At 43.5% G+C, this 18,216-nt stretch overlaps 1 protein-coding gene across 13 annotated transcripts in view; it reads right to left on the minus strand.

Moving 5' to 3' along the window:
* Positions 1-18,216, minus strand: part of ENTREP2 (endosomal transmembrane epsin interactor 2) — a 360,783-nt gene that overhangs the window by 326,952 nt on the left and 15,615 nt on the right. The window contains exon 1 of one of the 13 annotated variants that reach the window (XM_081831521.1): positions 13,759-15,611. The exons of the other annotated variants lie outside the window; for them this stretch is intronic. Coding sequence (XP_081687647.1) covers positions 13,759-13,863 — 105 coding nt within the window. The 5' untranslated portion in view covers positions 13,864-15,611. Of the gene's footprint in view, positions 1-13,758; positions 15,612-18,216 lie in introns of those variants that run through there. 13 annotated transcript variants of the gene reach the window in all.

Raw genomic sequence — 18,216 nt, forward strand, 5'->3', positions numbered from 1 at the left:
AAGGTAGCGGGAGGGGAAGAATGAAGCGGGGGAAATCGGAGGGGTGGACGAACCATGAGAGACGATGGACTCTGAAAAACAGGCTTGGGGTTCTAGAGGGGAGGGGGTGGGAGGATGGGTTAGCCTGGTGGTGGGTATTGAGGAGGGCACGTTCTGCATGGAGCACTGGTGTTATGCACAAACAATGAATCATGGTTGCACCCAATGATGCAATGATTGGGGATGTAATGTAAACTAATGATGTAATGTATGGGGATTAACATAAGAATAAAAAAAAAAATAAAAAATAAAAAAAATAAAAAAATAAAAAAAAACAATGTTCCTAACTTCTTGGGGTTTTTTTTAATTATTATTAATTTTTTGAATTTTTTAAAATTTAATTTAAAAAATTTTTAAACATACAGTTCTAGGTCATTAAGTATATTGACACTGTTGTGCAACCATCAGCACCATACATCCACGGAACTCTTTTCATCTTGCAAAACTGAAACTCTGAACCCTTCAGATATTAACACCCCAAAGTCCCCTCTCTCCACAGGCCCTAACTTTCTATCTCTATGAATCTGACAACTCCAGCAACCTCATATAAGTGGAATCATACAGTATCTGGCTTATTTCACCCAGCATAATGTCCTCTAGGTTCATCAACGCTGTAGCAGGTGTCAGAATTTCCTTCTGTTTTAAGGCTGAATAATATTCCATTATATGGACAGACCACATTTGTTAGCCATTCATCCAACAGTGGACACTTGGGTTGCTTCCACCTTGGCTACTAGGAATAATGCTACTATGAACAGCAGGTACAAAGACCCCTTCAAGTTCCTGTTTTTAATTCTTTGGGCTATATACCGAGTAACTTCTTACTTTCAAAGATACTCTCTACACTTGCTTATATGTGGCTTACAACAGGAGCTGGGTGCAGACTGAGCAAACCATGCCAGTCCGCTAAAGCTGCATAAACCAGAGGACTCCCACCGTGCCTGTGAACCAGAAGTAGACCCCTGCTCCTGGGACACACCTCCAGAGGCTCACACTGCTTCTGACACAAGTCATGGCCTTGATTCTAATATGTGACATAGTTGGTTTTGGGAACTTGATGAGGAGATAGTTTCCATTTTCCCTTCAAAGTTATCTAGTGGAGAAAAAAAAAATGCTGTTTGACTTTTTCAAAGAATTTAAAATTTAGCTTCAGAAACCCATTACACATCTTAGAAAAAAGAGCAAAAAATTCCCCCCTCCAATTTTTTTTTCAAATCTGCAAGCTGTCTAAATTTCATAATGAAGGTGACCAACAAGGTTGTCTTAATTCTATTACCATAAAACAGTCTCAAATTTCTATTCCCTTTCTTTGTTCTTTATTCATTATTATTACTCATATTTTCTATGAAAGGGGGTTAATTTATTAGAGGTGTTCACAAAACACATTCTATTAAAGATAACTTTTAAATATTTTATTGTATTTCATATATTTTATATGAATTTATATTTACCTTATTAAAATATCTTTATTCTGAATGATTTTATTCAGTACAATTAAATATTAAAAATTGATACATGGCCCTTTAAGGAACCTATTAGTTTTGCAAAACACAGTAATATTGCAGAAGGAAGAATCAGAACACTCTCCAAGCCAGATAAACAGATATTGGAGAAAGGACACTTGCACATTAAGTATTAATTGACACATGGAACAAAATAATTCATGGTTAGCAATCAAATTCATACAGACAGAAAGTAGGATGGTGAATGCCAGGGGCTGGGGGAAGGAAGAAAAAGGAGTTGTTGCTTAATGGGTATGGAGTTTCACTTTTGCAAGATGCAAAGAATTCTGGAGGTAGATTTCACAACAGTGTGAATGTGTACTTAACACCAAACTGTACACTTAAATGGCTAAGATGGTAAATTTTATGTTATGTATATTTTACCACAATTTTTAAATTTCTTTTAATTTTTCACATAAAAAAATATACATGTTTTTTGAATAACTAATGCTAGCCAGGACTGGCCACCAGTCAGCAGGAAAAGACTGCTCCAGAGTCAGCTCAGGTTATGGAAACCTTCACTACAATTACTCACAATTCCCCAGGAAAATCAGCAGAAGAGATCTTTACGGAAGTAAGGTGTTATGTCTGCTTCAGAGCAGAGGGGTGACAGCACTGGATTTCCCTAAGTCTAACCCCAACATTTCTTCAGCTGATGTTGAGGTGCCTCATCCAATCTCTCTCAAAAGAAATCTGCTACCCACCAAGCAGAGGTATAAGCTGACAAGCAGGTGTGACTGCCTGTGTAGGTATAAACTTAACCAGGCATAAAAGGTATTGGTTCCTTGTGACTCATATCTGCATTGGTGGTACCAGGTGGTTGAATGTGAAGTTCAAACTTGAATACCTAATGTCCCAACAAATGTCTTCAAAAAGATTACACATACAGAACTAAAACTAAACATTATTGTGTGGACAGAAAGTTGCCTTTCACATGGCTAAGCTATACAATTAAAATAAACAACAACTGCCAAATCTTTTGGGTACATCATAAAATGCTCAAAGTCAGGACAGGTTGATGGGACTGACTGATGCACTGTGATATTTCTCTGTCCAAAGCTCCAGCTGACTTTCCAGAACAGCTGTTTAATTTCCACAGATACATAATACAATTATGGAAAAAGTAAAATTCAGGGCTTAACCAAAGAGGAAATGCAGACATCCGGTAGTTTTCAATATGCCTTAAAACTATGCTGTCCACCCCAGAAGGGTACAAGAGGTCAAGAACATGAGCATGGAGGAAGAGAAGCATCTTGATAAAGGCTGCCAATACAACCATCAATGGCCAAAGAGGTAACAAAAGATTATACTGTGAATGAGAAGAGAGCTTACAACTTAAACTTTGTGATACTGAAGATGAAACAGTATGACGTTGGGGATATCTACTAATGGTTAGATATCCTATGGGAACTACATTTATTATAGTATTGCTTTTTTCTAAAAAGATGCTGCTTAATAAAGAGTGGTCTTTGTAACAGAAGGTTTATCACAGGTTTTATGCTACAGTAATTTATTACGTGATGAACCAAGTCATTTTTGCCACATTGAAGGTACTGGCCAAAGGCCACCTTGTCTCTCACAGCTTACTATTAACCCACTGTAAACTCTTCTCATGGAGGTAGAATACAGATTTTTTAAGTCATATATGGGTACTGTAAATTCAACCTCCCACTAATAAACAATGGAAAATAGCTTCTGATGTCAATCCTAAGTATATCCAAGCATCATTTAACATGTTTAAGATTGGTGTCCTTGACTGTGCTCACCTGAGAAAAAAATGCATTCAACCTTGGGAAAACTGTAATAATTCTACTTCATCACCAGACAGTGATATTTCACAAACAGAATCAACAACTTGATGAGACTACTGCTGCCTTCACCGCAGACCCATGCTGTCTCCACAATGAAATTTAGATACTTCTGATATCTAAGTGGGATCACTTGATATGGGAAATTCAAACCATAAAGCCTGAAATGGTACCAAAATTAACAACTCTAATACCCAATGGAAAGCCCTAGTCCATGACACTGCAAAAGGAAAGGAAGCATCTTCTTTAAGATAAAAGTAATGTAAGGTGTAAGGCAGTGGAAGAAATGCAGTAAAACATTTGAAGACCCTAGAAACCAGAAAACTCCAAAATCACCAAGAGATAGTAACTGGGAAGTGCTAGGGCCAGTATAAGAACAACAGTGACACCGCAGGGATTCTTCAGACTCCGATTTGCAAGACAAAACTACTGGGAGTAGAAACCAAATTGGAAGTATGAATAATAGGGGCAAAGGAAGGAGAAGGACCAGATACAAGTGGCGGACTAGAGAAGAGGAGGCAAATCTCACCAAATACATGGCCAAAGTGTTTGTTGCCATGTGAAAACCACAGAAGGAATGCGAGAGTGATGAACCTAGAAACCTATCCTACCTATAAACACAGGTAATAATGAAATTAGGAAATGGAAAAGAGGAAAATTTAATAATAAAAAGGAAATGAAAGAGATAAAGATAGAAAGCCATAGAGAAGATAGGCAAAGAGGGTCCAACATAAGTATGATAGGAGTCTGGGGGGTGGGGGATGGAGGGGACCAGAAAAACTACCAAAAACTATAATCCATGCAGACATTCCCAAAGGTTAAAAAAGAAAAAGAAAATACCTAAAACTATATATTGACCCAGTTTTTAAAATAAGCAAAGGACTTGAATAGATATTTCTCCAAAAAGATCTACAAATTGCCAATAAGCACAAGAAAAGATGGTCAACATCCCAACCATCAGAGAAATGCAAATTGAAGCCACAATGAGGTATCACCTCACACCCATCAGAATGACTACCATCAATCAATCAATCAATCAATCACAAATGTTTGCAAGATCATGGAGACATTGGAACCCTGTGCACTGCTGGTGGGAATGTAAAATGGTGCAGCCATTGTGGAAAACACTAGGCTGTTTCTCACAAAAATTAAAACTAGAATTACCATATGACCCAGCAATTTCACTTCTGAGTATGTACACAAAAGAAGTAAAAAGAGGAACTCAAACATACCTGTACATTCATGTTCACAGCAGCATTATTCTCAACAGCTAAAAGTGTCCATCAATGGATAAATGAATAAACACAATGCAATACATCTATACAACGGAATATTATTCAGGCTTAGAAATGAAGGAAAGTCTGACAGATGCTCAACATGGGTGAACCTTGAGGACATTATGCTAAGGGTAATACATCAGTCACAAAAAGACAAATATGTATGATTCCACTTATATGAGGTACTTAGAGTAGTCAAATTCAGAGATGAAAAGTAGAACAGTGGTTGCCAGAGACTGAGGAGTGGGTTGTATGGAGCTGTACACCAAAAATGGTTAAAATGGTAAATTTTATGTTACGGGTATTTAACCACAATTTTTAACAATTAAATTAAATTAACTACTATATTGAAAGGGCACACTATATTGCTGGAAAGCGGGGCGGGGAGGGGGGAACCACCACATATTCTGGCAAAATTATTAAAGGAGAAAGGATAATAGCACTACGTATCTCCCTCAACTTACAGTGGTGTTATGTCCCAATAAACCTATTGTAACTTGAAAATATTGTTAAGTCAAAATGCATTTAATAAATCTAACCTACCAAACATCATAGCTTAGCCTAGCCCACCTTAAATGTGCTCAGAACACTTATTTTAGCCTACAGTTGGGCAAAATCATCTAACACAAAGCCTATATTCTAATAAAGTGTTGAATATCCCATGTAGTTACTGAATACTGTACTGAAAGTGAAGAACAGAATGGTCATATGGATGCAGAATGGTAGATAAATGTGCCTGTTGTTTACCCTCGGGATCGCCTGGCTGACTGGGAGCTGTGGCTAGCTGCCACATATTGGCAGCTATGACATATTGTTAGCCTGGGAAAAGATCAAAATTCAAAGTACAGTTTCTATTAAATGCATATCACTTTCACATCATCGTAAAGTTGAAACATTGTAAGTCAACCATCTTAAGTTGGAGGCTGTCTGTACAGAAGAATCAGAAGGTACTTCCAACACTATTTGCTATGCTTTAGTTGTCTGGGAAAAAACTGCACTTTGATACAAGTAAAAAAAAGAGTTATACTTTTCATTATAAAAGATGGGAATTTGTTGTATTACCCTCTTCACTTGTCTGCATGCTGCTTGAAATATTCAATCACACATTCACACATTAAATAAAGAGAACATACTAGCTCCCATAACTGAAGAGTTCAATGATTACTGCGGTCTTCAGGGCATGCTTAAACCAAGAACTCAATGTCACTAGAGTCCCAAGTCTTTTCTACCTTCTGCTCTGCTTCTGGGGCATCAGCTTCATCCTTGGGGTTCACACAAAAACCCTCAGGCTTCCCTCTTATGATTAAATGTCTGTGGTGGTCTCCTGTCTCCTCACTTCATATTAGGAGAAGTAAGAGCATTTCTTCTGGAAAATTCCATTCAGGTCCTGGAATTCACTCTCTCACAGTGACTGAAACTGGGTGTTCATTCCTTTAACAGTTGGTATGGCAAGATAGTGGGATACAATGATTAGGTCAAACTTAGCAGGAGTTAGGGGTAGAGTCAAATCCTAAGAACAGAGAAGAGAAATGGAGGTAAGAAAGGAGACATGGATTCTGTGAGGCACCTACAGCAGAGATCATAGTCCTGTGGTTGCTTCTCAGCCTTACAGAAACATCTAGATTTGCTATGAGGACATAGCTCGACCCTTCCTCTGCTATATATACCTAACAACTTTTATGTAGAAATCACAAGGTCCTTTAGAGATAGGACAACTTTTATAATACTCATTGGAGGAAGACAGAACAAATTAGAAATAATCTGCCCTCACTTTCTCCTAATCTTAACCAAGGAAAACAAAATTAAGGGAAAGCCAGCACATAATTAAAATTGAGTTGATAGTCAATGAGCAAATCCTACCAAAGATGATGTAGAGGCTAAGTTCCTCTGGGTACTCACTCAATAAATACCATTTATTCCATCTACTGCAAAAGCAAGTATTATAAATAATTTAACTCACTTAGAAAAGGATCTTTCCCATTATTTTATCTGGATGTTATTGTATCTTGAAGTCTGACAGTTACCAAAGCACATAAAAATTCTAATGTTCTAAATGCTAAGATAATCATTAATAATTCATTTTCATTGAAGCTTTCTTGATAACTTTTTGCTTCCTTGTTCTTGCCATAAATTAACTTAAAAAAAAAAAAAAAGGCTAAAATCTAAAGAATTTCCAGGACTTTCAAACCACTCTAATTTAAAACAAAATTCATAACCAAAAGTTAACCCACCTAATCCCAATGTCTCTTTGTGCTCATTTATCTTTCTCCAAGGCCATCTGATAATTCATTCACGCATGCATGCAGCAAAGATTTACAAAGTGTCTTACACATGCTGGAAGGGATATGAAACACTACACTTCCTAAGCCCTTTTTTACAGATGAGGAACTTGAGGTCAAAGAGAGTAAATTTTCACAGAGCTAATAAATATGAGAAATCATGGGAGCAATCAAGTTTCCTCAACTCCAGCCTGATGCATTCTCCTTCCTGGCATGCTCCCTCCCCTGTGACCACAGAGAACACAACTGTAGTAGTAGTTTTTGTTAAATTTGTGGCCACCTAGCATCATTGGAACACCCTTCCTACATCTGGAGAATGTCCCCAAGGTAGAGGTAAGACCTCATCCAGCCCTCCTGGAAGCGAGGCCTCAGGCTCGTGTCTGGGCTTTGCTGATAGGCGAGCGGTATGAGACAATGGGCACAAAAGGAGGAGGGAAGGACACAGAAGTGGCAGAGCTGCTGACATTTGATCCCAGCAAGCTGCAGTGTCTGTGCTAAGTAGTGGCTGCAAGGCTGTCTTCACTTGTCCTAGCCCAGTGCTTTGGTCTCGGCACTGGTCCTCGCTACATGTAGTTCTCTGAAACTGGCTAAAATGGACTCTGCTTTTTGCAACCAAGAATCCTGACACATCTCCCACCTATGCACTTTATTATCCACACGCTTAGCAGATACTCCTAGGAGCTATATTCAGAGTAAAGAGACCTTCTGCGTGAAACTTCACTATGAATCATAGGATACAGTTCTTATCTATCTATTTAAGTCTTAATTTCTTTTTAATCTAAGTGGTTCTTTTCTATTAAAAAGACAATGATGGGACTCCTGCACTTAAAGCAATATGTACTGAATTGTCAAAAGCCTCTTTACAGAAAAAAATAAGAAGACGGCAAAGTGAAAAGCAGTACCAAAATATCCTTTCCCCAAAATCTAACAACGGAGCAAAGCTGCTGCCAGACCTCTGTACTACACAGCAGGTCCTCGTAGCCCCCAGCTCTACCCGCCTTGGAAGCAGGAAGCAAGGGAGAAACAAGTAAATAAAATCCTGAACAATCTCACTAACAGCCACCAACTTAGAGAGGAACAGAAGGGAAACAGCTGAAGGTAACTTCCAGAGACTAAATAGAATTTTCCCTAACACCTCCATGTCATCCCAAAGATTAAAAAAATGCTGTGACTCCTGCAGAGGGGAAAGTAAAAAACTCTTTTTCCTATGGTTACAGATGGGACATGTTTAAACACGACAATGTAAAAGCACAGTCTTCTGAATTGGACAGGATGGAGTGGGAAATGGGAAGATGGACAAATGCATTCATTTCCTCACGTGTCTTAGAGGGGAGTCACTAAGATAGGGCCAAACATTGGTAAACCTAGAAATAAGAGCTTTCAGGTTCGTCTGTAAAGATAAAATATAACAACAGCAAACAAACAAACAAAAACTAAAAATAAGAATATGAGAAATAAAACTCAGGAGATAGAAGGGAAAATGTGGGGGGTTTTTTTCTTAAGATTTTATCCATTCATTTGTCAGAGAGATAAAGAGAGAGAGAGAGAGCACAAGCAGGGGGAGCAGCAGAAGCAGAGAGAGAAGGAGGCTCCCCACCGAGGAGGGAGCCCTACACAGGGCTCGATCCCAGGACCCCGGGATCATGACCCAAGCAGAAGGCGGACGCTTAACCAACTGAGCCACCCAGGTGTCCCTTTTTTTCACTTTCATAAATGACGGATACAATTTAAGAATTGTTAAACTAAGAAATAGAATGTTGTATATAATAAATACATGGGTTTAGATGAGTAACCATGGGAAAAACTAAAAGCAGACTCTTAATAATCCAATGTACCAGAAGGGAAACACCACACAGACACACCCAAATTAACAAAAAAGAAAAAAGAAAAAGAAAGACAGGAAAAATGCACTGAAAAAGATAAACCATCCAGGGTGATAAAATTAGGACCCAATATATCTGTGATAGCAAGTGCAGATGACACAACATTAGTGTTATTGGCAAATGAAAGGATACACCCAGAAAGTACAAGAGAATCCAATTTTAAAAACTATTAGAAATAGAGTATTTAGCAAATTGACAACTTACAAAATGTAAAAATATCTTCTCTTCCTATAAACAAACAAAAACAGACAACACGGGCTGAAAAGAGCTCACTGACAATACCGCCTGGACAGAATGGCACAGCAGGGAAATGACCTGCTGACCGTCTATGCAGAAAATGTGACAGTAACACAGAAAGGAAAGGAAATCCTTGCACAGGAAGATCCAATACTGTAAAGTTATTAATTAATTCTCCCAAAATTAATTCATAAATTCACTGTAAACCTGTAAAAATACCAAGAGGCTCTGGGACTTGTTTTGGAACTTGACAAAATGATGCCAATGGTAAATCTGAAAAAACACACATGTGACAATTACCAGGTATGGCAGCTTGTGTTTTCTTATGACAATGCCTAGAATATTGCCAAACCCACCTGCTTTTTTATAGCGTGACCTGGCCTCCCCTCCCATCCAGACTCAGGGGCTCTGGCCCTCCCCCCTTGAATGCAGGCAGGCTTGTAACTGCTTTGACCAATAGCGTACAGAGGGAATGACGCCATGGGACTTCTGAGACTAGGCTAGAAAAAGCCATCAGCTTCCACCTGGTGCTCTTGGGACACTTACTCTGAGGGGAGAGCCATAAAGTAGGAAGTCCAACCACCCCAAGACCACAAGGCTGAAGAGGCCACAAGTAGGCCCGTGGCTGGGCTCCCAGCTGCCAGGAACAATGGCCAACATGTGAGTGAGCACATCCAGCCCAGTCGAGCCTTCAGATGACTCCAGCCCCAGCGGACATTTGACACAATCACAGGGGACAAGAATCACCCCACAGAACCTGTCCAACTTCCTCACTGAAAAGCTCATGAGCAAAATAAAATACCTGTTTTCAGCTGCTAGCTTTGGGGATAATTTGTTATGCAGCAAGAGTAACTGGGAATTGCAAGTAAATTCTGTGAAAAAGAACAAGAAAAAAAAAAGAAAGAACCAAGGAGGGAGCAGCCCTATCGCATTTTAAAACATAATGAATCAAAGTCATTCATTAATTCATTTAACAAATGTATAGTGAGTGCCTACAGGTCCACTGCCGACCAGGCTTTACAGACACGATGGTATACAAAACCCTTATCTTTATGGGGTTTAGATTTTAGTGACACAGACAAACAAATTTAATTTCAGGTCATACTGGGTACTTCGAAGGAAAAGAAAAATCGAGATAACAGAGTAGGAAACACTCTTAGAATAGGGTGGTCAGCACAGGCCTCTCCAAGGACTTTACAATGGAGCAGAGACCACTGAAGGGTTTGGGGCTTTCTCACTTTCTGATGCCGGGTTTGCAAACTGTGCTGCCTGTTTTGGGGGGCAATTCACAAAATATACGTCAATCTAAAATGCATGCACCCCTCAACCTAGAAGTTTGTTGGCTAGGAAATGCCCTGCAAAGATTCTTCCTCAAGCCAGCATACACTTTCAAGTATGTTTTCACAGAAATGAAAATCACCACAGGGTGGGATCAATAGGAGCTTATTAAAAAAATTATGTTGCAGTCATTCAATAGGGCACCTTGAAGATTTCAGAAAAAGCAGATGAGCCCTATACACAAAGAGCCATGAGATACATGACAATAAAAGAGAGTCAGAACAGTACACACAGCATCTCTCCCTCTGACTCACCCTTGGTCTGAAAGAAACCCTCTTTCCTCAGGGACACCTGTGGGGAGAGGAGGAAGGCTGTGACTTCTCATTCTGTACCTCTTTGAATCACTTTTTCCAACCAGTTCCTACAAGTTTCCCTTTTGTCTGATAAATGCCCACAGGGTTTCTCTGGGCTGTGACAGGTTCTCTCCAAAGAAAGAATCAAGGTTGCCAGGACGGTTTGTTTTCTCTATGGGTAGTCTCTGTATTTTCAAAAACTAACCCCATGGGTTTTAAGTTAAAAAAAAAAATTTAAGAAGAAAAGCTCTAACAACAAAATATGAAACTGCGTTCAGACACGTTCTATGTATTGTTAAGTATAGGAAAATCTACAAAACCCCACTGCAGACACCACCAGGATGAGTAATGTGCTACACACACCCAGCACTTCCAGGCCAGACTGACACCACTGCGGTTACCCGGAACCACACTGGTCATCTGGTTCTCCACCCATTCTCAGATCCCCTACTCCAGCCAAGCTCGCACTTGCCCAATCAGCTCAGAACAGGAGAAGAAAAGATGCGCACCAGCCCTCCTGATCTACCCCCCTGAGGGCAGCCCACTTGTCCAACGTTTCCTCTTTCCAGAGCTCATATGATGTGGGTGGCCCTGAGTGGGTCAGACACACCCCCGGCCACAAATGGAACAATTTGTTCTTCACTCCCGCCTTTGCCCTCACTCCCCTTCACAGCGCCCCCAGATCTCTGGCATGCGCATGATGGCTTCCCCCCCCAAAAAAGAAACTACTTTTGCCAGGAGTAATAAAAACATTTACTCTGAGCCTTTCTTGCAAGATCTTTCAGGGTGCCCACCAGGCTGACTCCTGCACATTTCCGGCTCCCCGACCTTCTCCAATTTTCCTGTCGCTATCACCATGTCTTCTTCCATTCAAGGCTCTGTCGTCTGACGTTCTCTCTCCCCTGGCTTCGGCCCTACCCAGGCGGCTCCCCAGTCCCACACCTGGATGTCAGCTCCCCACATGGAGTGCTGTGAACATTCACTCTTGTCAGCCACTCCCAGCGTGACTCGGGAAGCCATGCCATCATAGGGCGCAAACTGGGACACGCGGCTCAGGCCCCAGAGCCCTCCATCCCACAACCAAAGGGCTGGGTGCTAGCCCCTGAACACCTGGGAGTGCATCACACACAGTGTCTTCCTTCCTCTGAGCTTACAAGTTTGCCTGCAAATAACCTACCAGTTCCTCACCATGAGCAAGCCAGCCATCAAGTGCTTTTTCTTCACTTATTTATAAAGAACACAAATGTAAAAGATTAGTCTCTGCCAGGAAGCTCCTCGTTACCACACCCTCGGGCACCAGCCCCACGCCCCTCCCCACTCCCACCCACCACCCTCCCCATAGGTCCCCATATTAAGGCTTCCTGTAGAGTGAGCTCCCACTGGGCTTCCCAGAGCTCTTTAAGGCCAGCAGACTTAGATCAACAGCACCCTAAGTAACCCTAACTGTGACTCTCAGGGAGCAAGGGTGGGGTTTTGGTTTCTTTCCCTAAAAGCCCGGAGCCACATACAAACGGATCTTCCCCATTCCCAGCAACCAGTTTCACAGTCAAGGGTCACGAGGAGCAAAGCAGAAATGGAGCCAGACACACTTCCCATCACTGGCCCCTCTCCCAGTGTCCCCAAAGCCACCCCCATCTTTGCATCTAGGTAATTAAGACAGCCCATTCCAGAGACTGCGGGTGGAATAAAGCTGCCCCTCAGGATCCAGGGTCTCCATGTGACACCCAGGACAGGACTACTTTATATCCACACCCACTTAACGTTCACCTCGACGGGCAGTGTGTAGCACTCACTGGGGGCCGAAGGGGAATAAATCACAATTCGTTTACAGGTTCTGCAATGTAAGTATACCTCGTTCCACTGCTTGGACCGTCTGACAAGAGCCCATTCCCTCTTCATGCGCCACCCGAACAACCAAGTTCCTACCGCTCCCCCCTTACCTGAGAACCCAGAAATCAAAGCCCAGCCCTGCCGTGCCTAGAAATCTGTGCCCACTGCTTTTGTGTATTTTAGAATGTTGAATGTTATGCTGTTATACACTTGGATCATCTGAATGGGTAAAATGACGACTTTCTACATTTTTACTTGTCCGTAGCGCAGTCTGGTTTAGAAACAGAACTCGGCTTCGAGCCCCACTTTCCAGAGATGATAAAAATCAGTCTCAGAAAAGGCATTCTTTGGGTCATGCCACACACTTTTCTTGAACACCCACCTGTGCCAGGTGGTGAATGGTCCTTGTAAACTCACCCATCCCCGAAAGGTGGGTGCAGAGGCTTCTTGCAAGAGGAGCAGAGGAGAGAGGAGAGGGAGTGTGGGGCAGGGGGAGATACTCAGAGGACAGCAGGCTGCCACCTGTGTGATTCGTCTCTCCCTGCTCAGCAGCCTGCCGAAGCCATCCCACTGGGAGAACGGTTCTGTGGTTTCCCATGCCTGGGGACTGCTACTCCTGCCCTGGCATCCAGGTCCACCGGGGAGAACGGGCAAAGCACCAGGGATCTCCAAACACATTCAGTCCATGCCACAGGAGAGGGCGCAGACCCATGGGACCAATGCCACTGCCCAGGGCCCGGGCTCGCTACATGCCCTCTCCCTTATGCACAAGACCAACCTCGCCCACCACCCCCGCTTCCATCCTCTGCAGCACATCCCGCCCAACCTTCCCCCCAGGCGGAGCTTCTTAGACGATCTCCAATCTACAAAAGGGGAAAAGAGACCACTCACTCCTCATGGGATAGCTGCAAGGTGTAAATGAGTTAACGTGTAAAACCTGCAGGATAGCGTCTGGCAAAAAAAGCAAGCATTCAACACGTGTTAGCTCTTTTTTTTTCCTTCAGGATTTTATTTATCTATGTGACGGAGAGAGAGAGAGAAAGGACAAGCAGGCAAAGCAGCAAGCAGAGGGAGAGGGAGAAGCAGACTCCCCAAGGAGCAGGGAGTCCTACGCGGGGCTCCATCCCAGGACCCTGGGATCATGACCTGAGCCAAAGGCAGACGCTCAACCAAGTAACCCACCCAGGCGCCCTCACATGTTAGCTCTTGAGGTTGTTCTGATTAGAGTTTCCATAATGCAGGCACAGCGGGGCCCATTCTACGGGCACTCACCTGAGAAGGGGTCCTCAGAACTGGAAAATGGGGCCTGTGCTGCTCTGCTGGGCAGACCTGTATTCCGTCTGGCTGAGGACCGGCTGTATATTTGTGGCTCGTCATCCTCAGCCCATCAGAATGTAAACAATCTTCATCCCTCTGTTTCTCCCACTACCCAGACCCCCTCCAGACTTCTCCACCGTATTCACCTCCCGCTGCTGTTGTAACAAGTTACCGCAAACTCAGTGACTGGCACATGAGTATTATCTTTCAGATCCAGAGATCAGAAACGCAAAATCACTCTCACTGAGCTGACGTCAAGGTGTCCACTGGCTTCGTTCCTTCTGGAGGCTCGAGAAGAGACTCCATTTCCTTGCCTTTTCGGCTTTCAGAGGACGCCAGCATTCCTCAGCTGGTGGTCCTTTCCCACATCATCACTCCACCATCTTGCTTTCACCATCACCTCTCCTCATACTGACTCAGACTTCCTTCTTCCTCTGGTAAGGACCCCTGCGATTATGTCAGGCCCGCCCAGATGACCCAGGATAAGGTCCTCATCTCAAGCCCCTTAACTTAATCACAGCTACAAAGCCCCTTTTACCACATTAGGCACATATCCACAGGCTCCAGGGATTAGGACTTGGACATCTTTGGGGGGCCATCTATTAGCCAGACACACTGGCCTAACACATTTGTCATATCCAGCTGTTCTCGTTCTGAATAGTGGGGTTGGTGCAAATTGCCTAATCCACCATACTGGAACTCAGTATGACATTGCATATTCACACTTTTAAAGATAACTCTGGCCAATGTGTGAAGGACAGACTTGGGGTGGGGGAACCAAAGTAGAAGTGGAGAAGCCAGTTAGTGGGCTACAGAAATATTCTGGGTAAGAGATACATACAGTAAGCTGAAGAATCAACAGGACTCTGTGACCACCAAGATGCTGAGTTAACTGGTTTGAGGAACTGAGTGAGAACAGAGGAAAGGAAACGTGTGTGGAGGGGACGATGAGGAACTTTGGGTTGGGACATCCTGAATTTGAGGTGCATGTGACATGTCTAAGTGCAGACGGGAAGGTGGCAGTGGGCTCTTTGGAGAGGAGGGAGGTAACGGTGTCAAGCATGAAGAACTCTGGGAGTGACAGAAGTGCCCCCCTAGTGCAGGGAGAGGGAGCCTGGGCCAAGTAATGACTTGCTGTGAAAGGGAGCTCATTCTGCCCCTTCCCCCATCTTTTGGTGTCAGCCCTGCCCTCAGTGTGTCCCCTGCAGAGATGTCCCTCACAGGGCAATGCGACATGATCACTCCCAGGGAGAGTGGCCTTGCCCCTCACTGCCTCAGCCCCCACCTCACCTCAGTTCTGGGTGATGCTGAGGGTCCTGATACTGGGCTATGGTCTTCACAGACCCCAGCTATGGACAGTCTGTCTATCCTATAGCCTCATCAGAGGAATATCTTTGCCCACCATTGAGGCACCCTGATTCTCTCTCCTAGCTCCCTTTAACATGTCACACTCACATCTACACGGAAACTTCCAGAGGTCTTTATTCCACACACAAGCCATGGGAAATCCCAAGCCTAATCCTCTAGAGCAGAGGTCAGAAAACTATGGCCCTTGGGCCAAATCTGGTCTGCTTTGTTTCTGTGATCAAATTTTTGTTAGAACACAGCTATGCCCATTCATTTATGAATTGTCTAGGGCTGCTCTGGTGGGAGAATGGCAGAGCTGAGTACCTGCAACATAGACTATCTGGCCCACAAATCCCTGGTGTAGATATTTCCTTCTCCCTTCTTCATAAGTGCTACCTAATGGGACCTGCACCAGGCTGGAGGACGTGGAAGGTAATGGGACCGCAAGCCTGAGTGCTCATGTTTTTACTCACCCATCTGGCTTCTACCATGTGGAGTGGGCTGTTTTCACGTTAGGCCCCTTCTCAGAGACTCAAGAAGCTTCTCCTTGGGGACTCCCGACTCCTGCAAGCTCTTCCTTCCAGCCGCAGCAGGCTTTCTGCTTCTCCTTCTGTCCTGCTTCCTGTTGGGTGGGAACTTCCCTTCCATCATCCCCTCTGTCCTACCAACATGGAGCATGAGGGTCAAAGAATTTCCAGGCCTTTAAGCTTTGTTCTCAGTGTATAAAGGAAGGCTCCTAGAATTTAGAGATTCCTTTTCACTTGCAACAAAGCGTGGTTTTCATGACTATAGTCTCTCTAGAGACTCAGCAAAGTGTTGGGACTCAAAGCTCAGTAATGAGTGTTTTATTCTAGGGAGAGTACCTGCTATTCCCCCAAAGCAATAAATGTTCTTGAATGAATGGGTGGGAGAGCTGCAGGATAACAAGATTTACGGGAAGTTAAAAAATGGGCCAATTTAAATTCTCAAAAACACTATTCTTGCAATAACTCGAGTGAGGTCCAGAAAGTTTATACCAAGTGGTAGGAAGAGGGGTATGGAAGAGGACTTGGAAAATGGGGGCAGGACTCAAGGAGAACCAGCAGGACTTCGGCTCTGTTATCCAGTCTCAGACTATGTGACCTGCCCTCTGGCGTTCTCCTGCCAATGCATTTAGTTTGGGTGGGAGAGGAGAAAGAGAAGACCATTTATAGTAATGGAAAAAAAGTTAAGATCGGTTACTGGCAGAGGAACCAGAGGGAAGGGTCTCCAATCCAGGGATCCGGGAGAAAAGGCCTGAGAGAGAGATAAGCTCATCTGCATGATGAGCCCCCAGACCACAGGTCCCAAGAGGACAAGCAAGAAATGGGACTTTACTAAAGCAGGTAACTCAAGGCCATCTGCAGAACTACAGATGGAACGTCAGGCCCCCAGACCCCCATGCCCTCACCCCAGCACTTCCAGCACTGGTGTATGTTTGCAGGCAGAAACCAAAATAATGCTGTATGCACCAAAGAAGTGAGCTTTCTGCCTCACCCATCTCCAAAGAGAGAAGTCATGCCCCAGAGCCGAAGCTCTTCAGAGTAGCCCAAGATAAGGAGGAGAGGCCGCTAGCCTCTTCACAGCCCAAGTGCTCAAAGGAATAGCCTCCAGGTGATATATATGCCTTGTCCACGTCCAGAGAGAGCGATGTCAGGCCTTCATTTGACGGGAGGACAGGAAAAGAGATGAAAACATGCCAAGCACCTCTTTTAACCAACTTTCACATTCCTTACATTATAAACACCAAAGGACAACCAAGAACCACCACACCAATAAGAAAACTCAAACACGCAAAAATAGGCAGATTTAGAAAAATAAACAGACTGACCCTAGAGCCAAGAGAACTCAAGGATAAGAAGAAAACTGATTTTACTTAATTCCAACGAGTACCCTGAAATAGAAATGAAAAACCAGAAAGGAAGATCAATGCTAAGAAAAATCAGCGGAAAAGATGAAAGAGATCATCACAGTTTTCATTATGATTGCTGGGTAAGTACAGAGTTAATCTCACCCGGTCTGTTGCAACCTCCACTAGTCTCCAGAGAGAATTGGAACCACAGGCGCAGATAGTTAGCCAAACCAGAATGAAATGCACCAACTAGCAATTAATGTCAACCTCTGCTAGGGTCCCAGGCTGACCCTGGCAACCCGCACCAACTCATCAGACTGTCTATACAAAATGTTCAGACTGATGATTTGCACTTGGCTTCTCTAGAGTTTTCTCTTTTGAACCTGGCTGTGTAGCCTGGCTTTGGCTACGTGACCGGGAAGGGTAGAAAAGATGCACTTTCAGGTAAGACTGCTGCTCTCAAATATCATGACAGTTCACAAAAGCACATCCTGTGCTACAGAGTAAGGACCCCGGGACCTGCCCCCCGGGGTGGCCCAGAGCTCCCTGATATTTGCTCATGCTTCTTTCTCCTGCTGCACTGAACTCTCCCTTCATTAAAGCCTTCCCAGGTACACCCTGCAGTCTCGAGAATCCTTTCAATTGTCCAGCCCTGTGTCAATGGCTGCAATTACTTCTTAAAATTTCCACAGATGATCCAGAAGCTGAAGCTGAAGAAATCTCTCAGATGACAAAGCGAAGGGCAAAGACATCTAAAACAAAGGGAGGACAAGCTGAGGAGCCTAGAAGATCAACACAGGTCAAACATCCAGTGAACAGGAGTTCCATAAAAGAACCCAAAAAAACTGAGATGCAGAAATAATCAAAGAACCAGATTTCCAGCATTAAAGAAGGGACACACTGAATGGCTGAGACCCTTCACTAAATACTGCAGAGTTATCAGAACACCCAAGAACAAAGAGTAGACCCTAGAAGCTCCCAGAAGGGAAAAACTGGGTATACTGCCAACAAAAGAAAATAAGCCAGATAGGCATTGGACCTCTGTCCATTGACATGAGACAGGAAGACAACTGTGTGCCTGCCACCAAAGAAATAACAGAAAGGTTGAAAATATTTAACTTTGAGGAATGGGGAAGGCAGGAGCTGAGGGATGGATTTTTTGCATTTCAGTCTGTACCCTTCCATGCTATTTGAAT

Source organism: Leptonychotes weddellii, chromosome 9 (assembly GCF_054177405.1).
Source record: "Leptonychotes weddellii isolate Sample4059 chromosome 9, ASM5417740v2, whole genome shotgun sequence".
Taxonomy (NCBI): domain Eukaryota; kingdom Metazoa; phylum Chordata; class Mammalia; order Carnivora; family Phocidae; genus Leptonychotes; species Leptonychotes weddellii.